The following is a 23,626-nucleotide window of genomic DNA, read 5'->3' as shown; positions in this document are numbered from 1 at the left end:
TTAAGAGCATTTCTTGGTGGCATAATTTTATGCTGATGTTGTTTTTGATGAAAGAATGGGGGATATGAAACTGGAGGAAGTGAGAGGAATTAAGTATCCTAGACAAATTAAGGAAAGGAAAACCAGTTAAATAACACTTGATTGTAGTCACAGAGAGTTCCTTCTTTCTCAGTCAATTGGGATTTGTAAATCAGACTCCTCAAAGCCTGATTCTACCTGAAAGATAAACCACTAAGTCTTTCAAAAAGTCCAGGAGCACTTTATATAGGGACACCTTTCAATCTTACCTGTTCTAAAAAAGTACAGGAAAGAAGGAATTCCAGGCTTTTTACAGGACCATAGGCTGTCTGTTCAGACTCCCTCATTTCCATCTTTCTTTGCAGTTGACCTGTAATATGAGCATATGTGAGGCCATGGAAATAAATGTACAAAAGCTATATATATTTCAACATTCAATCCTATATCAACATCTCCAGTGAGATATATTCAGTGCTTTATCTTGGATTTATATTTTAAAGAAATAAAATATACTTGTTTCTTTAAAATTCTCTGCTTAGTAAGCCCTGATGCTACACACCTTGGTAGGAAGGTTTTGTGTTAAGGAAAAGGGACTGTCAGCAGTTATGGTACTGATCATCCTTTGCAGGCTCACAGTCACCCATGGCATGTCAGGTAATTGACATCAAGCATGCAAACATTTTCCAGGCATTTAGAGGTTCCTCAATAGGAAGTGCAATTGAGTTGTGGAGAATTCAGTAATTAACTGTTGTGATAATTTGTCTAGGTCTGCAATTAGAGATAGTAGGGGGTTTTCCACAGCTGAGAAATGTTACAGCTTTCTTTCTAGCACTGTGTAGAAGAATTGTTCTCATTAGCCGAAAGTGACAAAGTGAGAAATTTCAGCAAAGAAAGTTTTGATTAACTAGTAAGACAATTTTAATTAGATCTACTAAGCAATGGAACATCCTTTGAAGAAAATGGTGAAATCCCACAAAATGCAAATTGTACCTGTGCCACATTCTTACAAAGACATTCCCTGTAGAACACTGAGATCTGTTGATAAGTAGTTTTGAAAAAGAATTAATTCTTATTGCTATCACTAGCTTTGTCATCAGCAAGTACTTATTCCTACATATGGTCCCTTTGAGACCATTATGTCTCAAATGCTTATGTACCTGAAAACAGGAGAAAAATTTATGTGACACATATGAATTCTTTACCATTGTTTACACGAACACAAACTCCAAGAATATAGGTAGTAATACCAAAAGTGAATTGGGGGGGGTAGCAGAAAAGGAAAAGGACAACTGAGGTGCCTGGTATCTCTTGAAAGTGCATGTAAAATCTAACTCTGCTGTGTTTGCAGTCATCTTTAATGTAACAAATAATTTATGCTAAATTACTTCCTTCAGTCTTATGGCTCACAGAGCTGTTACTAAAACTTGACATTGGGCTTTCATAATCTCTTCATCTTGTGGAAAAATCAAATGGATACATGTATGTCTGAGCTGTAGTTACAGTACCTGTCCTGCATAACATTCTGTTATAGAAAAGCATCATGAAACAACTGCTTGTTAAACTTCACTTGCAATTGCTCTTGGTACTACCAGCACATTTTTATCCCTTTGACTAATCCAGAAGCTGAACTTTTCTCTGGGAAAAAAATGTTATTTTTAGTAAACTAGTCAAAGCAAACCAACTTATGCTAACATTCCCATACATAGGTATAGCTAAAAGATGATGATTTCTTCCTTATTATGTTGCCAGACTCTCATGTGGACAGTAAGTTCTCAACATGTTGCTAGGCAGAATTGTATTAAAACACGTTGCATCTCAGTGACTAAAGTGCCTAAAATAAAGCAATGTATCATTTGCAGCACACACAGTATTTCTCTTTCTGTTCAGATCTAGAAATCAGAAGTAAAACACTGCTTCCATGCAGCAATGTCAGTCTGGAAAAAGTGCAGTAGAAAGCACTTTACACATCAGAGGAATTTTATATTTGAATTTAAGCTTTTCTCCCCTTCTTTCCAACTGAGTTTTGTTAATAACACTACTCCTGTCATCCATGTTTTTTGAGCAGCAAAGAAGTTTTTAAGATGGCATCAGTGGTGTTTTCAGAGTTTCAGCAGTGCTTACCAGCCAGCAGCACATTGGCCATTCTGGTCACTTACACCAGCTCCATTTCTGAATGCTCAGCTGCTCATTGCAGCCTTCCTGCAGCCTGGAAGAATTCAGCCATGAGCACTGCAGTATTCTTTGAATTTATCTCAGTTTTCTTTGAACTTTTTAACCAAGTTGAAGTAAGCCCTGTATTTTTCTCTTTGAGTTTAATAAGTAAATTCCTCTTATTGGAAGTCTGGGATTGTTGCCAAGTCCTGACCCTCTCATTTCTTATTTCCAAAGAGCAGAGTCGATACTGCCAATACTTTTGATAGGGGTACTTTTAATAAAGCTATGAAGTTCCAAGCAGTCACAGTTGTAGGGAAAAATGAAAACATGAATTTTAATGTCTTAAAACCAAGCAGGACTTCCATTTTATATATTCCTTTTAAATATATGATAATTTCTATATTTTTCTCAGTTTGAACTCTTCTGCATAGCAGTGCAGATTTAATACTGGTGTATTTAGACTTTCAGTTTGAGCCTAGGCATAAAGCTGTCCTAAACCACAAATTTCATAGGTATCCATGATCTCTGCTGAGTGCAAATAGCAGAAAGGTGTTTAGGTTTCAAGGACACACTTGAAAATGCCAAGGAGAAAATGGTTTATTTACCATTAACCTGTCATCTTGAAATTCAGCGAGTCACCTGCAGTCCCAGCATGCTGAAGCATGTTAGATATCTTCTGTCCTGCAATGCTGCAGTAAAATGCCTCTGACTGGTGTATTGAACTCCAAAGGCTTGTCAAGAAATTCCAGTTTGACTTTCTGTGTAATCTCTCACATGGTTTTTATCCTTCCCAGGAGAAACAATTAACTGTATTTTACAGTTAATTTCAATTATTGCTTTGGTTTGTTTTTTTCCACTACTTCCAGTCATTCATATGTAACTTTCCTCTTTGTTAGTATCAATAGAGTAAGTACAGATGTAGTTTGCTTAAAATATACTCACTGTAATTTTTGTTAATAGTGAAATAAATGTAGAACAGGTATTAGAACCAATGAATGTTCATAAATGAATGTAATTCAATTGCTTGAAAAAAGAGGAAAACTATTTTTGCAGAAATTATTAAAAAAAAATGTTTTGTCTTATATGGCCTAGGTGACAAGACTATATTTGAGTAAAATCTTAATTTAAATAATAAACAGAGACAATAAATTTTATCCAATTCTTTGTTTAAAATGCTCTTAGGAATATTCATAAATGCATATGCCTCCAGTGAATAACTGCTCATCTTGGCTGTAATCTGAGTTAATTTAAGTCTCAGGTATGTTCTTTAGGAAAATTATTACGAGAATAAGTATGATAAAGTGGAACTAACTGTGGCACAATATAGGATGGTGAGAAATGCCTGGGGACTCTCAGAGGCTGAGGAGAGCAGTCCTGTTCCTCCAAGGCGGACACTCAGACCTCCAGGCAGAAGCGATGCCTGCAGTGCCCAGGTTTGACACAGGTGAGTGTGGCAGCTGCCTGAGGGTCTGACTGCCAAGCTCCAGCTGTGCAAAGAGCTTCTCACAGAAATCCTGCTGTTCCTGGCCAAGAGTGTGGCCTCCAGAGCAACCAGGGATGTGGATGTAACCTTGTTGAGAAGCTTCTTAAGGGGAAAGGACCTATTTTTTGCTATAGGTCTGGTAAAGATATTTTTTCTGTATCGTGGCAAATGTGTCTTCTTTATTCCTTCTCCCCCTAAACTTCTATCTGCCTTCTCCCTGATCTCTACTTCACTGATCCAGGTACAATCCCCTACTGAATATGTACCCAGAGATCTGTGTGAGGAGTGGGAGGACTGCCTCATGAGCAGTCTGCTCTGCTGTGGTCCCTTTGTTCACTGTCTTTTCCCTGAGAATCTTACATTGCTCTCTTTAAGCCAAGCCTGACCAGGAGGCCTGTGCAATGATCTTACCATTCTCCTCTTCTCCCCCTGGAAGCTGGAGCACTCTCCAGAGAAAGACAAGCAGTGGGTCAGTTTTCTGCTGGGTAAGCAACCCTAGGCCTTGGTTTTCCAGATTTTCTGGGCAAGGACTCTTCTCTGCTAGTCAGAGTGGACAAAGGAGAGCTCATCCATTGCTGGTCCTCAGGACAGGACCTGAGTTCAGAGTGGACTGAGGTGCCTGCTGAGCAGTTCTGAAGCTGAGGTCTGCTTCAGAGTCCTTTCTTAGTATCACTAGCATTTGTGTTAACAGATAGGGATTTTTTATTAGTTAGCTGCCTGACACAGGTGGAAAGCTGAATCACTTGTTCCCAAAGACACCAATCTGCCCAATTTACATACTGTAGGCAATTTGCTGGAAATTTATTTTCTGGGCAGTATGAATATGGTTCAAAAGAAGCTACCAGAAAGAGATTCTATCAGCAGGATTCATTATTTGATGACATGATTCATGATTTTGCATTTCTAAACCAAGGAAAAAACTATGCAAACGGTCTAATAACCCAGCAAAGATGGAACTATAAAAAGCAAATAAGTAATTACAAGGGAGAGCACACATACAAAGGACATAAACCAGCTTGCTAGTAACCTTTACCAACAAGAATAAAATGCACTGTTAAATTAATGGCAATTGTTCATGAGCTGTCAGTTTTCTCAGGAGTATCTGGTAGAACATACCAGGAATTAAGAAACAGAGCATTTTCATCTTTTGCCTAACAAGGAATAATGAGAGAGAGTGTAATCATCTAATTTCTAGCAAACAACCACACTATTCTCACTAACAAGAGGAGATGTAGAAAATATCCCCAGAGAAAAGAGAGCATCTTTCCACTTATACTGCTTAATGTCAATAACACCATCAACTTGCATAGAATTACTCTCAATTTACTCCTGGTTCCAGTTTAGGAAGGAGATTCAGACTCACAGAGAGTAGGATTTACTTACTAGTAAATATGATTCTAAAAAATGAGAGGATGTACCCACCAGTTTTATTCTGAGTTGATGCCATATGCTCTTCATCTCATTTAAAATGAATAACCAGAAACCTGTCTGTTCCCATAGGCAAAGATTCTCCCTTCAGCTGAGTTCCAGTTAGTAAGTAGTCAAATTCCCTTCCCTGAGCCCCACAGTGCTACCTCACATGCATTGCTGGACATGAATAAAACCCTCTGCCTTGAGCACAGGATGTGTATACTGGGGGAAATCGTCAGGAAGGAACCCAGCTCTTCTGTCTGTGTTGGTTCTGGACAACTTTTCTGTGAGCTGAGTCTCAGAACAAAACTTATTCCCTAGCCATAACACTCAAAAACAGTTGTGAGTTTGAAAAATGGGTTTGTTTTCAAGTGAGTCATAAAACCCCTTCTCTTTTGTTAGAAAAAAAAGCAATTTATACTCATATTTACATAGAAGAATAGATATGTTTCTAGAGAAGTAATCCCAGATGTCCAGATATTCACTCTACTCTGTTACATTGCAGCTAGAAGTATTTATAAGCATGTCTTGCAGGCAGATACAGTTGAGCAAAGTGGTTCATGAAAACAGGAGTGAAATATCAATAGCATTTCAAGGGTGTATCCTGAATGTTGTAAATGCATGTAGGAGAAATAATAATATTAAGTGCTATTAGGTCTGTATGCCTGTGCATAGAGGACAAATGTTACCCTTTTGTGCACCTTGTGTTTCTTACATGGTCTTCAACTACTTCCTGATGATAAAGATGCATATTCTGCAGGTAAAAGTTGAATTCATAGAGACATCTGTAATCAGATTCTGTTTTGACTTCCTACCTCAAATATGCTTGAATTACTTTTTTTTTACACTCCAAAAAATCTTTTTGATAATACTTCATTTGAAACTAGGTTTCTTGATCTGCAAATTTTAAAGCATTGTTTTCATTGACATTTTATTTCTGTGAGTGAAGTGTATTTCAGATTAAAAAACGCACAGTGTCAGAAAAAAGGTAATATTAGTACCTGTGATAGTGTCTTTTGTATTATTGCTGTTGTAAAAAAATAGAGAACAACAACAGTACTCAAATTCTGTAGAGAACTTTCCATTTTCAAAAGCAAAAGGAGATAATTAAACCTAATTAATGAATTGTCCAAGTCATACCTTGTTATTATCCTCATCATACAATTAGAAAAAAAAAAGAAAGAAATTAAGCCCACTGTGCCCAGGGTGTGTTTTCCTGTTTTCTTAAACAGTAAGTGACTTCTGCAGCCAGTGCAGTTTGTGGGAACTAAAAGCAGACGAGAACTTGCACACCCGATGGAGCCATGGTGGCACTCGGATCCTTCCCTTCCTGTGGGAAGTTTCTTTAGAGAATTGAGATTGATTGTGGTAATGTTTGTCTCATGTTTGTGTGAGACAGAAGGAGACCCTTCAGGGCTGATAATTTCATGAGTGGTCTCTTTATCTTAGTTACTCTCTGTAAGATTTGATGCTGTATGTGAAGTCTTGTGGAGCACAAAAGCTCCAGCCCTGCATGTGGGGAGGTCTGGTGTCACTTCACAGCCTGAGTGGTTGCTGTCCTGAAGTGCTGAGCATTGAAAGTGAGGCCAGCCAAGGCTTGGAACATCTGAAGATTTCTTACCATCTTCCTGCAACTATTATTAGGATACACAGAAATGGAAGTACTGAATAAAACTACTCACTTGTATAAACTCCTTTTGTCCTCCACTTTAGTAGATCCCTGATTGCCAGTTGTAATTTGTGAATCCCTGTGTAATGTATGTTAGGAAGCTTCAATCAGCTGGATATCCACACAGGGACTTGAGATGTCTCTGTGCTCAGTCTGCTGCAAGGTACATCAGCCATTCCCTTTCATCAGACAGTGTTCCATGACTAACAGGCTTTGAAATATGTAGTATTTTCTTTTGAAACCTATCTGTGTCATAATTTGGGGTTTTTTAGTACTGTATGCTTTTTGAATTTCTAAATTCCTCATTATTTTTCTATTACTAGTGAAACAACCTTAATTTAACCAAGCTACTTTTAATAATGTCCATATTGCGTGAAAGTCTTACACAGAAACTTACTTTCATAGTGTTTCATGTGAATAATTATGTGCCTTAAAGCTATTCTGTGGTAGTAAAATTAACTTTCATAATTAATTCATTCCATGAACAGACTAACTCTGTTTACGATAGTCTGAAAAGGGAAGGGAAAGTTACTCTGGTTTTGTTGATGTTGAATTACATGTGATAAAAGTAGGATAGAGCTTCTTTCCCACTGGAAATTATTTTAAAAAAACAGGTTGTAAGGTTAATTGTTTCAAAATCTAACAGATACTCATAAATAATTACCAGAACTATTATCTTTGTAGTTTGTGTGCTCATGTCTCCAATCATCTACAATGTGTGTAAAAAATAATTTGATTTTCATTTAAATCCTTTTCAATTTTCTGTAATGATAAAGAGGCCACCATCTTTCTTGCTAGTGCTGATTTTCAGACTGTCCTTTACTGTTTGAATATGGCTCTGCTTTGTCACCACCTTCAGCTTCTGCATATCCATATGGTACTCTGTCAGCAGCCTCGTTTGTAAAGGCTAATGACCACCACCTCAGGCTGGAGAAGTTGCATTGGTTTCTTTTGACTTCCTAAGAACCTTTTTGTACTCAGCCTGACAGTAAAAAAGGCCAGACCATACTTCATGTTGTATTCTCTCAAGTGACAGAAACACAGCTTAGAAGGGATTTTGTTTTTTAAACTTAGTTACTAATTTTCCAGATTGTCCACATAGGAACTTTTGACTGTTCAGGCTAGAAATATGGTTGTATTGATGCAATTTAACATCCTTGGGTAGAGACACCTAGACAGAGAGACTATTCAGAATATGAATTGTTTTTTTCTGGCCCTCAATAACAATATAACAACTATTTACACCATAGTAGTTAGAATACATGTAGATGTTTTCATGATACTGGTGTACAGCTCAAATTTGACTTTCAAATTTGCATTGCATCAAGCTGAACAAAGACAAAATTATTCTGCAGATAGAAAACATAATGAGAAAAATGTCTGTTTAACAGTCTTGAGCATCCAAAATTGTTTGCATTGTAACTAGATTATGTCATTTGTAGAATAGGAAGCCACTGGTTTTTTAGTTAAAATTAAAGTATGAACTTTTTTGTTCGGGTAAGTGAAAACAGCAGAAATGACTTTGTGCTTGTATGTGAGAAAAAATAAATCCTTTCTAATCTGTAATCAGATAAAAACTTGAACTGTTTGTTTTCATCTTAAATGCTGCTTACAGAGAATTCTAATATGTTTTAAAAGACAGCACTAAGCTAGTGAAAACTTTAGGGAGAGGTAGATGTCTTTGCAGCAACCAGAAGGAGAAAAGAAAAAAATCAGATTTATGAATTAAGTTTATATACATTTATAGCCACATTGTAAAAATTCTGCAAATTCAGATATCTGAGTAACTTTCGGGTAAGAGAAAACAGTCTCAGGTTGCACCAGGGGAGGCTTAGATTGAATATTAGGAAAAATTGCTTTATGCAAAGGATTGTCAAGCATTGGAACAGGGAAATGATTGAGTCACCATCCTTGGAAGTATTTAACAGATGTGTGGAGATTTCTAAGGATCAGTAGAGGTTTCTGTTTTTTCACCATAGGTACTAAGTAGCAGTGACTCCAAAGATTGCCTGTGAACATTTAGCTGTATCCCTAAGAAAGTATGTCTGTCACTGCTTTCCCCACATCAAGTACCAGAGATATCTCTTCTTTAAATGTTTGATAGTGTCTTATAAATAAGATTTAACCAGGAAAGAGCAAGAGTTCAAAAATTTTTCTTTATTTCATTGCTACAAGGCTTTACTTCCTGAATCACAGTGCAGGGATGGGTGTGACACATACCAGTGCTCACCACACAGACTGAAAAGGATAGGGGAAATTAAAACCCTTCTGGCTGTCTCACCCAACCTCTTGAAAAGTGCACTGAAGCTTTAGAGAGATTTAGAGAAATAGATAAAGTGTTATAAGAAACTGTGGCTCTTGGAACAGGTCTGTTTTCACCTGGTCCTTACCATCAGTTAGCTTCACAGTGGCTGCTGGATTTTAAATACCACCTCACTTAAAGAGTTTCCAGATGGAAACCATGCATCCATTTTCCTGCAGAGTATGAGACATCTATATTTTGCTCTTTCAAGAAAAATTTAGGTAGGGGCGACTTCTGGTAATGCAAATGATGAACATAGCCTAGAGAAGGTTTTTGCTGTGAAGTAAAATGTTTTCATTAAACTTTTTCCTTACATGTCAGGTGAAACAAGTTGACTAACCTCCACATAAGATCAACAAGCCCCTCCTTAAACCTATAAACTTTCCATAAAAAATAAACAACAGAAAATTAATGACTACATCAAGTTCCAACTTACGCAAATGTGACATATCTGAGCCTCAGACAATAATGGAATTTCTGAGTCCTGTAGTGCTGAATAATCAACTTAATCAGACTTCTTGAATTACTCTTTCTACAGATCTGTACCCCAGATTTGGTGGTGTTTCTGGCATGTTCCAGTCAAAGGCTGAAAGAAAGGTTACTGAAGCGTGCGGAGCAGCAAGGGAGGCCTGATGATAACCTGAAAGCCACTCAAAGAAGACTAATGAATTTCAAGCAGAATGCAATCCCACTGGTTAAATATTTCCAGGAAAAAGGGCTGATTATCACAGTAAGTCCTTTAGTGTATGTATGTCTCCGAAACCTTAATTGTTGTGGCTGTACTTGGTTTCTTGTAGCTTTTGCTTTAAGACAGGCTAGACGAGTCTAATTCAGTTTTAAGTTAATAGCATGCCTACTTAAGTGATTAATGAAGACAAATAATTCATTGAGCAGTTGACAACAGTTGAATTGTTGGCATGTTCTAAGTTACAGACTGTGTCTGGTTGTAATAACACACAGAACTTGGTACCACATGTGGTGTGGGAGAGCAGATGGCCTGTTTCTTTTCCTTTGATACCTTAAGTAGTTCACATTGGTATGTGATCCTCACAGCAAATGTGACTAATCCTCTGTGCTGGTCAGACTCATGACAGGTTAAAGCATCCTTAATTGCAAAGTCATCAATTAATATTAATAGCCTTAATTATACTTCAGCATCTTTCTGAATTTCAAGATGAAAATTCCAGAAAATTATTACATTAGCTTCTCCAGAGAGTATGTGCTCTAGGTTAAGCATTTTGATTAACTTGGTTTTCAAGGATGAGAGAACTAAGATTCTTGCAAGTTTTTTTTTATTGTTGAGGAAGTGTGTATTTTATAGTGATGCTCCTATAGCCTTTACAAGTGCTCTTATGGAATGTATTTCTAGCTCTTCAGGAAATATGTGCCTTTGTGCATAAAGCATGTGGGGCATCTGGATGGAATTGCATTTCTGTGATGGGACCTGTAAAACAGAAGATTTTGTTCTTATGGAGGTTTCATCTACTTTTTAACTCTGTTTCTTGAGTCCTGATGATAATTTAAATTGCAGTGCTCACCTTAGATATCCTCTTTTCTTTTTGAAGAAAGCAGATGTTTATGATGGGTATGGAAGTGACAGCATGGAATCTAAAGATTAAATTACTACAGCACAAAGGAAACAGCATATACAGAAAATACTGCACTTATTCATGCTATTTCCCTAGAGAAGGAGGAAGAAAGAAAGAAAATAGCATTCATCCTGCTGCTAATAATGCTGAAACTGGGAAGACACTGAAATACTATGCAGATAAGAGCAGTGTAAGAACTAAAACAGCATAAAATAGAATTACAGTAGCCTGATTCCCAGAGGAGTGAATCCTTGAGGCAAGGTCAGACAAGGTCAACACTGACTAGAAGGAAATAAAAAGATTTACATTTTTCTTAAATCCCTACCTGCACCTTATCACTGCTATTTAAAGCTGTAAATCTCAGACACTTCTAGCCAGCATCACGATTCTACTCAGGGGAGAGAAGCAGGACCATTTGTCTTACGGAGTGTTATAATTTTAGAATCACAGCTCATATTTTATACATCTCCTTAATAAATATGTTGTTCTTCATCAATAACAGACCAAAAAAGAAAAGAAAAATTCACTGAAATATCACTAAATATTATTAATAAGCAGGCATTATATATATATAATTACAATCTACTGTTAGACACTTTATGAGCAAGAAATAAAAATCTAAATTCCCAAAGAAGATTCATTTTCATTCTCCAACAGTTATTTCATACTGCTTTTAACATACTTTAGTTAATAGAATTGAGAGCCACATTCTTCATTTCAGCTCTTACTGGTTAGATTCCTTCAGTGTAAGTGTTCCCCTTCATTTTTTTTTTTTCACATGATCTGTAATAATTTGCTACAGTACCCAGGTTGTACTTGCTTGGTTCTCAGTATGCCTTATGTTCTCAGTCTGTGCCTGGTGTACCTGCTCTCACAGTCTGATCCTGATTTCTGCTTTTAAGGAAAGAGGTGAAGCTCCCACCTACGATACTTCTAAGAAATAGGGAAATACAACTCTGTCCTTTCTGAAAAACTCCCTCTTTGGAATAATGATATGTAAAGTTCATTATAATTAACAGAAGTAAATATGTGATATTTTCATGAACACACAGTCTGTGTTTAAAATTCATTTTAACAATCTGTCAGTAATCTAACAAATCAGAACCTGACTTAACTCAAATTTAAATTCAGAAGTTACCAAGACTATAACAACACAATATTGGACAGGGAGTATGTAAATAGATGCATATGCTGCCGTTTACTGTTTCAGGAACTTTTAACAAATGTTAAAACATTATGTATTGTTTGCCTAGAAAATAACTGCACACAAATTACCTGGTGGTGGTGCAGAGATATTAGTTTGATTAAGTTGTAAAGAGGGAGAGCATTTAGGTACATAGGTGACCTCAAGTACTCTAATGTTCATCAGAGAACTTCAGCTCTGGACACAGATTTCCAAATCTCCAATTTATGTGGACTGTAATCCACTATAGATAATGGTATTGTTCTTGGAGAGGAGATCACTGGGTTGCAAAAATTTTTTGGCCAACAGTTATTAAATCTGCTCTCAGAGTGCTTAGCTGTTCTTTGTAGAACATATCTCTTGGTCTAGACAAAAAACAGTTTACAGAGCTCATTGTTGTAGCAGTAGAAGTTTCTCTGACTGGAGGCAGGATTTGGTCCAGTCTGCCTTATTGACAGTGAATCTACATAATCTTAGAGCTGCAATGTCAACCTTGATACATTAGTAAGTCTGTGTGCATTTAAGGGGAAAAAATAAAAGACTGGCTGTAGTGAGACAAAAATACTAAACATTAAAGAAGACTTTGGCCCTTATTTAAACAGCCAGAACAAGACAGCATCCCATGGCATCCAGGAAATGTGGATTTCTCTGATATCTTCATTGTTCCACTTGTCCTTTTAGGGAATTTACCATGCTTATGAAAACATTGAAATGACATTCAGATTAGTCAGAGAAGTAAAGAGAACCCAGAAAAAGTAGCTGAAGCTGGAAATGAATTCTGAGCACAAATTTAGAAGTTAAACAGTTGCGGGTGAGGGAAGTAGCTGTCTGCCCTCATAAGCATCAAACAAGCCTAATGGCTGTCAACTGTCACAGAAAAATTCCCCATTTCCCCATGGAACTGTGTTATATAAATTGTTTCTCTTGTTTTGGTTAAAAAAAGAGTTTTACTATAGAACTTGCACACTGACATGAACTTTATCTAAAGGCTGTGACTTATCAAAATGCTGCTGAAGATATAGTTTATTTCTAAAGTTTCTCTGTTATCATACAGCTGCCCAACTTGAGATGCTGGTTTGGGCTTTTGATTTGTTTGCTTCTGAATGCTGATTCCAAAAGACTTGCACTTACTCATTCTTCATTTAATTTTAAGCCTATCTCTAGAGAAATGTGGATCCTGCAGTGCTTTAAGCAGCTCCCAAGGTCTATTCAAATCTCACTGATAGCAAACTCTTCTGAAAGGCTTCATAGGAACTCTCACCCTGCTTTCCAGGTCCTAATGGCAGCCTCTGCCAGGCATGTCTCTCAGACCAGAATCCAGCTCAGAGAATCTTCTCCTCACTGGAGGAACATGCATCTGGTTTGGCAGAGCCCAGGACGAGTAGATGCCTTTGTTTTCTCGGTGCCAATATTTGCGTGCATCCATTCAGTTTTTGCATTAAACAATTGTTAAAAAGAGAATTTTAAAAATCCCACTCCTCCTTCCCTGAAGTGCTGCTAGGAATAGGGACTGTTAGCCACCACCTCCCCCGTGTGCTCTCACCTCCCTGCTGCAGGCTCAGAATCTCATTTATGTGCCATCTGATGCCTGGATCTTGCGTGCTCGGCTGCAAAGTGATACAGACTTGGCAGGAATGGTTTCCCTCAAATGCAGCCTTATTGGTATGTGAGCATGGCCTTTCTCCTCACAGGTCACAGATGGGGATTTGAACCTGCTTTGTTTTCTAGAGGATACTGAACTGAGATTTCCTATTAATTGGCCCAATGACAACAAAATATTTTCAGAAGCCTCTCACTAGTTTTAAAAATCCAGCAGCCATAAGCACAGTCTTTAAGGAACATTTTCAATGTGTTTTTAACCTGACTACTACATAGGATCTTCAGAGTACTTCTGGCTTCTTGGGGATGACCAAGTGGACGTGCAAAGAGGAGCCCAGACAGTCTGGAGCATCTGGAGCAAACCTTCAATGTTTTAGAACCTTTTCAAATCAAACAAGAAATGTAGGCAGCTGTTTGTGGGAACCTTGAGACCAGAGGTTTTGTTTGAGGTTCAGGAGTCTCCCTCTGTTGCACTGTATGGTAAATCTTTATCTAGTTCCATGAATGTATATGGTTATATAATAATTTTAAAATTTATGTAGAGGGAAAATTAGAGGTGGGATGGAAAATAAGGACTATCACATATTCATTTTTTGGTGATTCAAAGCAGTGAAAGGTAAGTTGAAGCCTAAAACAAGTAACCAGAGCTTTGCAGTCACAGAAAGTCACTGAAAATTAAGGTTTTCTGTGTCTCTCCTATATTTGACAGCCCTTCTGCAGAAAAATTGTGCTAAGAGCAAGAACCTGGAGCTGTTTCCTGTGAAACTGCTGAACTAGAGATCAAGTTTCCCATGTTCTAATCACTGCTAGGTTTTACACTGTGTCTCCACCCTATTTATGTGTTACTGTTTTGTCAGATTTTGAAGAACATACAAAGAAGGTCCATAGATGAATTTTATCTAGAAATGAGTGTAAACAAACTGTTTGTAAATATATGCACATTTTATATGGGAATGATACATGAGTAATTTGTGCATATATAGAAGCATGTGCACCATAAACACTTGCAAGTTTCAAAATATTTTCAGTCTCCCATTTTATGCTTTATGTCAACAAGTATATCAGACATACCAATGTCTGCCAGAGAATGACCAAGGATGGAAACTTGCCATCTGTGTACATAGAAGCATGCAGAGAAACCTTGGGGGTAGAAATTCTTTGCTGAGGTGAATAGTATCAGTGCAATACTACGTTCTCGTCTAACTTTGGAAGTATGATAATTTAAACAGCAACCAGCTTTTTGAAACCTGCCCTGCCTTCTGTACACCCAGTGACTTGAATGAAGCAGATGACTTTGGAAAGAAAAAGAAACAAACTTTTACCAGTCTGGCTATAGAATTAGGCAGTGATGAGTGCATGGGCCAAGCTGATTTAGGAACTCCAGAAAGAGAGAGGGAATGTTGGCTTTGACAGCCATACTATCCCAGATTTTATCCATTTCTGGCACTGTGAAAGCTGATACATGTTTAAAATTAACAGACCGTTTTTTTACAGATCTGAAACTAAAACTGAGATAAGTAATTAAGCCAAGTTATCATGCAGAGGAATGAACTGTAGGAGATGTTTAAAATAACATGTCCTAAATATTCTGCAAGTTATTTTAAACAGTTCATCTTAAGGTAATTAAGCTGTGTCCTTTGGGTGAATAGCAGCTTCTAATTTCCTTCTTGTAGTTAAAGTGATGCTTAAAGAAGATTAATTTTTCTTATTTAGATGTGATATATTAAGAAACTAGATTGGAAAAAATATCTCTTCTCTGAGAAGACCTTTTGTATTGAATCAGGAATATTTATCATGCATAAGCAAATTTTCCTATCCTGAACCACAGCTGATTTTGTGAACATCCAACTGAAAAACCAAAGCTGCATTTCAGCCCTGCTTTGCTGTAAACAATAAAAAACCAATTTCTTACCCAAAGTTCCATTAGTGATTTCCAGCTCTAATTGCCACCAGTGGATCTTTCCACCGGTGAAAAATTCATCGTCGGTGACTTCATGATTTTATGGCAAAACCACTCTGTTGCCATTTGGTGGAGAAAATTTGCATATTCGCTCATGAAAGTTGCTACTTCAGTAGAATCAAGACAGTCTTTCAGCTCTTATACTCACAGTCCTATAAAAATGTAACTACATCTGATAGCTTGTGCTCTACAGTCCCAGTGTTTAACATCCTTATTTTCTGAATCTATCATTGCTTATAGCATCTAAGTTGCTGTCATTAGCTGTTGTTAGCTGTTTCTATTTCCTTATGCAAGTGGCAGCTGAATGTTTTTTCTGCCATAGTATTCTCAGCTTTGATTCAAAGGGCAAAATGAGACTGAGTGAACTGGCCTCTAGTAATCCTATCTAGTACAATTCTGGGATTATTTGAGCATTTGCTCCTGTTCCTTCTTTCCTGTAGATGTACCCTGAAAGAGAGGGGAGACCTAAAATGTTCTTATTTTTTAGTGCGTCATAAAGATACATGCATTCAGATTTGTGAATGCTCAGGTATTGTAATGATGGAAGCCATTTAAGTGTCAGCAGAAAGTCTGATGCTCATTAGGGCTTACTCCTGTAATCTGGAGTCTTATTTAGCCTTATCAGGGTTAGCTGCAGCTACAGTGTTAGTGGAGAACTGAGAAGGCTGCAAAGTTACTCATCCATTGTGTGACTCAGGGTACACACTGCACTAGACAGCACTGAAGTGAGAACTACAGCCTTCCCCTAGGGCATTTTCCCCATTGCAAAATTTCCTTTTGAGCATTTCTGATAGCTGTTTGGAGGAATTTTTATTTTTTCTAATGCAGTTAAAGAATATCTATCGAGCAGTGCTTTGAAGAGCTGTATGAAGTGCTTCCTAATTAGGAAAACACCACTATTGTATCAACTTGCATTTCACTGAAGTAATATATCCTTGCTCCTTACATTCACTGATAGTTACACATCAGAAAACAACTAACATGGCTATTTTGTGTTTCTATTAACTGTGGTACATCATTTAGTGTTAGCACAAGCATCTTTGCACAGCATCACTTTTTACCATGTAGACATAACCTAAAATCCTTGGCAGAGACTCTCTTGTGAATCCTGTGTGGTTTGTCTTTGCTATAACTATATTTGCTTCTGTATCCTTCAGCTCAGATATCATCTTTCTTACTTCCAGGGTTAACACTGGAATATATCTTTCCATCTTACATAGTACTGCAGTTTGTTTCATTAATGGCCAGTGCATACAACTCTGTGTTTACTTTGTTGTCACCATATCGCACTCTGCAATTCACTAATCTACTTAAATAGTACATCAGGAAAAGAAGCCTCACAAGACATAACTATAACACTGAAGTCATAATTATTGTCATTTTCTGTGAAGGAAGAACTGTTGTCCCCGTTCTCAACTGTTCATCTCTTTTTGTGCCAACAGTCAGTCAAACCAGTCACAGTAAAAGAAATGAAGAATTAATGCACAAAACGTAACATCTTTTCACTGTAACTTGCTACAATCAGTTATTTTTATCTAGGATTGTTCATAAATATGCTACCCCTTGATCAGTTTTGCTAAAAAAAAATTGCTAAAACTACATTGTTTTTAGGCAAATCTTAACATTTCTTCATTACGTACTCCACTGAATTTTTCCTCCTGTCTTTAATCAGAATGTCAAATTGAAGCTCCACATTCATGTTTTCAATACCAGTACTTCAAAATTCTTTGCTCTGTATATCATGCCAGGTCTCGTCTTTTCTTGTATTATAGCATTCATTGTATTTTGGTAAAACTATAGTTTTTCCAATGCCAAGGTCATCTCCCTCTCTTACCACTGCAAGATGCCAATTAGGCAATTTGAAAATATACTTTCCTAGTTTTCTGCCATGTCCTGCCTTCTAGGCTTTTTTGGGTCTGCTTTGCTGAAAAGAACAGACTTCTCTGTAAATGCAGAGTCCTTACTAAAAGGGAACCTAGAATGTGGGCAATACAGCTCTTAGTCAGGCTCCTTATTAAATGTATTGGTCCCTCAGACATTGGAAAAAAATATCCAGCAATCCTCTTTGTGTCTGCACCTTACTGCAAGAATTTCTCCATATAGATTCTACATAATACAGATTCACATCACCCCAAGGCAGGTAATTTCTGTTTCTTTTGCAAGAACATTCTCTCTGCTCTCTGTCAGGCTCTATGTTGCCTCAGTTTGCTGTAATGGCCATTACAGGTTTTGTGGGTACTTCAGCTTTCATCTCTGACCCTGTTCATGGGGTGCAAGACACAAATGAGCTCAGTTCCAGTACTGTGAACAGAGGGTTTTCTTCATTTATGCATTTTATGTTCCCTCGTATCTCTTGATCTTTAAAAGAGGGTCAGGAGCCGTGTGAATTTCTGAAATGAGCTTGGTTTTAAGGACTATTCATTCCATCCTTGATCTACAGCCAGGAGATCACTCAGAAAAATCAGTAAATTTAGTAGGGTAAGTGTAATAGAGAATAAGTTTAAAAAAATTGGGTATTCTCTCATAGGTTAGGTCAGCACTTGGCAACAGAAATCATGTCAGTGTTTCTTGGAAAGATGCCTCTGCTGAAACCCTGAGCTTAACAACCACTTATGTTGGTGGGAACTTTTGAAAGAATTTATTTCATAGCTTTTTGTTAAGGCTGCACAACCGTTTGTTATAACCCCAATCTGATAACATACCTTGTAAATATTAATTGTTCTTCAGGGTTAAAGTTGATCATTTTACATTGAGAAAATTTCAAACAAAACTGCAAGATTCCCTTTTCCCCCATGAATTACACAAGCATGGGGACCTTTGCCAATTGGTTTAAAAAAGTGCCTTGGAAAAAGATTGACTAGAAGATAACTGATATTTGCCATATGAAACAAGGCCTAAAGCTAACCTTTTTTGAGTACATGATTTGGCTTGAGGATGAAAAAGGACAAATAAAAAATTCTTAAGCAGGAATAGAAGCTTGTGAGAGCTCCTTCACTGGAGTATGGATGAGAACAAGCACGCAGAGAGTGTCTCAGCCTTCTCCAGTGACTATTTCTGTGTGTACGGGAGCTGTGCTGCCCTGAGAGGAGGGTGTGAAGGGAACCTACTGGAAATTACATACAGGGAAGTACCAAGGGTCTCATTACACGAGGCAGAAGAGTGTTGAGCTAAATTAGCTGGTATGCAACAGCAAGTACTTGCAGAGCCAGCAGCTAATGGGCTCTCTGCAGAATCCTGATTCCCACACTGCAGGGAGGAGGAGGCCAGCAACCTCCTCAGATCCACTGAAGGGCTCTTAAAGAAATGGGGGCTATTCTGAGCAGTGTAGAAGGGTCTGCAAAATCTTTTGTTTTATGAAGTATTTGTATTTAGTCAGTTCCCCATGTCCCGTGGCATAATTTCAATAGAGAGTAAGCTTTACAAATAATTAGGATCTGCCTCCAAATTATTTTTCTTCTTATTTTAGCAGAGACTACTCTCAAAACTAATAGAATCAAATAAGAGAGGACAGTTCTCTGGAAGTTTGGACACTGACTTCCAAAAGCTTCTGGGAACTAGAACACTATTGTGCAAACTATAGGAAATTTTGTTTCCTTGGTAGCAATAATGGCTGTATAAAACATAGTCATTGTTTGAATTACAGTTTCAGAAAACTAATTTTAAAAACTAGCATATCTGAACTGTCTTGAAAACTCTGTAAATCTTGTTGTTGTAAATTATCACAAGTCCACTTTTAGATGGAATGAGTATTGATACTTCCTCCTTAACATTTATCATGCCTATTGGAGAGGATGATGACCCTTAGAGTGAAAAAAATAATTTACCTTTGATGTAATACTCTCTAAGAGTTACAAGAGCTAATAAGATTTAGGATATGCAAAAGGAGATAATTGGAATTGTATTACTGATTACTGATTAAAAGATTTTCAGTGAGAACCCATTCAAATATTTTTTTGTTAAAACATATTTTTACTGTCAAATTATCCAAGTAATTTTATTCAAAATTAAAGCAAAAACATTAGAGAAAGAGAAAGGAACATTCAAAATATTTAGTTTTCTATCTCCCTACAGCTTAAACTACGTGGGAGAGTAGGTACATAAAATCCCCCCAATCCCTTTCATATGCAAAAAAATGGGATGTATTCACACTGTCGTTTTTTCCACTTTAAGTAGTTTCACTGCAAAAGTAAACAAGCCTTCAATTTCTTTAATGTGTTCTTTTAAATTAGAATTCTAAACAAAAAAAAGTGTGCAGTGGAAGATATCTTTAAGCCTTCATAAATGAAGGCCTAAAGATATCCAAATAATCAAAACTAAACATCAAAAATCTTAATAATAAACTTGTTCTATCCCTACAAATTGCTTTTAGAACTTCTTACATTTGCTGAATATGTTATTTTTATCTAGGATAACTAACACAAAAGACTAAGTTCCTGTTTTCCAAGGTCTGTAAGTGCCATGGTCCAGAGCCAATGCCCTTCACTCTGGATCACACGAATGGTTTTAGTAATACTTTTATCAGTAGTAAAATTTTAATAATAAAGGCAAACATAAATCACACATTCGTTATCTTAAGGTAAATTAAAAACAACATATGGTTGCTAAATTTTCTAAATAGCTGCTATTTCTAGTCACTGTTTGAGTCCCAGTCATTACTACAACACTGGGGAAGGCTGACAGAGGCAGGCCTTCTGTGTACTTTTAGCTGGTTTATATTACAAAGACAAACACTTTGAATGCACTTAATTTTGTAATTTGTTGCCCATGTTTTGCTGGAGTCCCAGTAGAAATTAATGCCACTATGTAGCTGCAAGATTGAACTTATTCTGGCAAAGCAATCAAGGGTTGAAACAGCCAGAACCACCCATCCTAGCACAAGGCAACAAATGGAAAGGTGGCAGCTTCACAGATGCTTCTTTTACCAGGTCACATTGAGAACAAACAAACAGCCTCAGTGTGAGGAGCAGCACCGTGTCTCACCCAACAGGAAACCAGAGCAGTGGTGACGGAGCTGCCCTGATGGAGAGCAGTAGCCAAGACTATTTTAATACAGATAAAACCCCCAATTATAAAATAATTACTGTTCAGTAAATGTAAACGGGTGGATTCTGGTTTAGAATATCAAAAGCACTAATTTTCTGCATATATTGAAGGAAAAGTCAGTTATAGCAGTTTTTATATATAATGTTATATGAATACTCAATATAGTCTGCTTAGCTTGCTTTTGCAATAAATTATTTATACTTTAACCATGTATTAATACTAACTATGGTATTAGACCCCAAGTATTGGAGTTTCAGGCATTCTGTAAAGCACTTAGTTCAAACAAACAGCCAGAAGGAAAGTTGTGAAATTCTAATCAAAGAAAGCTTGCAGAGTCTTCATTTTAATCTTTCTTGGGTCTTTGTTTTCATCTTTCTCCTGCAACACACATGATTGTCACATTACATGCATTTCTTTTTCATGTCCCTATCCCTTCTCAAATTAAGTTTTCATAGTGAGGGTGATTTTTTAAATTTGTGCTTTCCAATTTTCTGACCAATACATTGGCCATTCTCTGTGCCAAGATGTTTCTTGGACATTTATCGTGCTTTTTAAAATAAATTAATTTTATTAGTTAGGGCTTCCCTAAAATTATATTTCATTCAAGAGCCTCTGGGAAGAAATATTGTCAAAAGCTTTAAAAAAGTTAAACAAATTATGTCAATCAGTTCCACTTCATCCACGTGTTTTATGATATTTAAAAAATGCTTTCAGCCTACATAATCATGTGGGATTTTGTCCTACATTTGTTTCCAAAAAATACATGCTGGATGCAAGAATGTCATATTCCGTGATGACTAAAGCAATCGTTTCTGTCAGTGTCTCCTCAGCTTGCCAGCTTTCATTTATAAATCAAGTAGTCTCCTTTTTGCTCTGAAACAACATGCTCCAATAATTTAGATGTCAAAACAGAACTTTCTGGTACAGAAATTAAAATAGCAGTGGCTCACTTCTTGCTGCAGGAAACAAACTCAAATCCTTCCTGCAGCAGCACAATTGGAAGTTGGCTTTATGAGCCATCCTGAACTCAGACTGACATCTGCTGAATATTATCCTCTTTGATAGGAGTCCTACTTCTAGAGATAAATCTTTTATTTCATGAAAATTTAGTACTTTTTAGCTTGAGATGACCAAGGGAGGGCTTATTATCAAGGATTCCATTACCATTTATGAAATTTATTAATATAGAGACCCCCAGTGGAAATGCTGCTTATTCTGGGTCAGAATTTAGTTAATACACAGGAACTGTGTAACTGAGAATTAAAATTTATTTTTGTCTTCCAAGGAAAATAGAAAAGTCAAAAATTTTCAAACATTCCCGTTCTTACAGTGTGAAATTCCATTTTAAAAAGCTACAACTATTGCAGATGAAATTATTTGTCTTGCTAAGGTCCTAGATGACTAAAAATGCCACATTATTTCTTGACTTAAATGCAGATTTTGCATATGAAACAGCCACATCATCCAATGCTTAAGCCTATGGTTTACCCTACACTTGTTCTTGCAGCTGAGTCATTAGTCCTCGTGCTTGAACAACTGCTAAATTTGCAGTTGAAATTAACTCAGGGCATTTTTTGTTAGGTTTCAGATGGTAGCATTCTTCCTTAGAAAATTGTGATGATACATAGGCAAAAATTATATTTTTTGTAATAATTGTTATCAAATCATCTAATAATAAAAGACCAGACAACAATATTTTACTATTTTGCTTTCAAAATCTCTTCCAAAAAAGCCAACAGGAGAAATGCTATTGATCTTGAAAGGGAAATATTTGGCTATATTTGGCAGCAGCATCAGTGCTTTTCTTTGAAATTAATTGCAAACTGTCAATAGAAGAAAATAGTATTTATAGGAAGAAATGTCTTTTATTTCTGATTTTTCCTAATTTTTTTTTTGTTTTCTTATTTGAATTACAGTTGTTGCACATTGGACCTTTTGGGGAAGCCAGGGTCACTGTATATTTATTCAGTGTGCCTGTCTGTGATTTGTACATACTGTGGGAGCTGATGCTAGAAAACTATTTGGTTTTGTTTTAAACAAGTGACACAGGAGCTCTATAGGCAGGGGGAAATGTGTATTTTTTAAAAACTTTAATCAGGAAAAGTCTTTCTGCACACAAACATACTGGTTAATGTCATTTAGCTATAGGGCTCATTCTGCCTGAGAAGTGCCATTGCAGTCAAAATTAGCAAAAAAAAAGGTATTGAGGAAAGCATTTATATGAACATATTGGTGATCAGAGCTGTTTCACTGAACTGGGTGCTCTGGGAATGTGAATATTCCAGTATTCATCTCATGGGGTACTGGAAGAAATAAGGGAATTGTTCTGTAGAATCTGATCCTTAACTGGTTTATTCCCAAAGAACAAGGGCACATCCAAGCCTCATGGGAGCTTTCATAGATAAAGGTGGAAGAAAAACTACTGGAAGACAAACATTATTATTGTGAAAAGAAAAAACAAAGGCATCTGGGGAAGAGCTGGGTAATTCTAGATTTTTCTGTAATGTCCCTGAGCTTTATAAAGCAAAGTGACAATTACAGCTTTTATTGACTGAGCTTCATGCCTCTTGTTTGTACCTCTCTGCCCTTTGTCTACATTTCAAAATACTGAATTTTACATTACTGCTTCATTGTTGCAGCATCACTCAGCTCTGGTAAATGAGAAAGGCAAGCTAAGGAACAGAGGGCTGTTCAGGCTGTGTGAGGATTTGGACAGCTTCGAGTCATACCTGACTTTCTGTAATCAGTAATGCCTTTCCCCTTCCTTTGGGGTTAGGTGCATTAAGTAAAAAAATCAAACAATTTATTCTAGACCCAGTGGAGGTAGAGAGTAAGATGATTTCTCCCTCAGGCTGAATGTTTTCCTGGGTTCTACAGGAGCAGAGTAAAAATTAATTCATGGAGCATCTCCTAACTCAGACCATAATTAAGTTTTCCATTCAAGCTCTTCAGAAGTGATCTGTCTGCATGCTCAACACCACTGTTCTGTTTCTTTGTAATATCATTTGCCTCTTTAAAAGCAATTTCCTTTAAAAAGTAAATGCATAGTGAAAATAACTCCAACAATGGAATGTATATTTTTTAAAATAAGGAAAAGTGTTTGTACTTCCAAGGTAGAAAAGATCTCTATATGTTCATATACTAAAGCATTTCTTTGATTTCAATTAATCTTCAAAAATAATTAACATAGTTGACTTTACTATGGAAGCTGCTGAA

At 36.8% G+C, this 23,626-nt stretch overlaps 1 protein-coding gene across 3 annotated transcripts in view; it reads left to right on the top strand.

The window, feature by feature from the left end:
• AK5 (adenylate kinase 5) overlaps positions 1-23,626 on the top strand; it is an 82,497-nt gene that overhangs the window by 10,148 nt on the left and 48,723 nt on the right. For all 3 annotated transcript variants that reach the window (XM_054638094.2, XM_077182379.1, XM_077182380.1), the window contains exon 6: positions 9,575-9,766. In XM_054638094.2, coding sequence (XP_054494069.2) covers positions 9,575-9,766 — 192 coding nt within the window. The remainder of the gene's footprint in view (positions 1-9,574; positions 9,767-23,626) is intronic.

The sequence above is a fragment of the Agelaius phoeniceus genome, chromosome 8, assembly GCF_051311805.1.
Source record: "Agelaius phoeniceus isolate bAgePho1 chromosome 8, bAgePho1.hap1, whole genome shotgun sequence".
NCBI classification, from domain to species: Eukaryota; Metazoa; Chordata; class Aves; order Passeriformes; family Icteridae; genus Agelaius; species Agelaius phoeniceus.
Note: the sequence above shows the minus strand (reverse complement) of the source record. Positions and strands in the feature narration are given on the sequence as shown.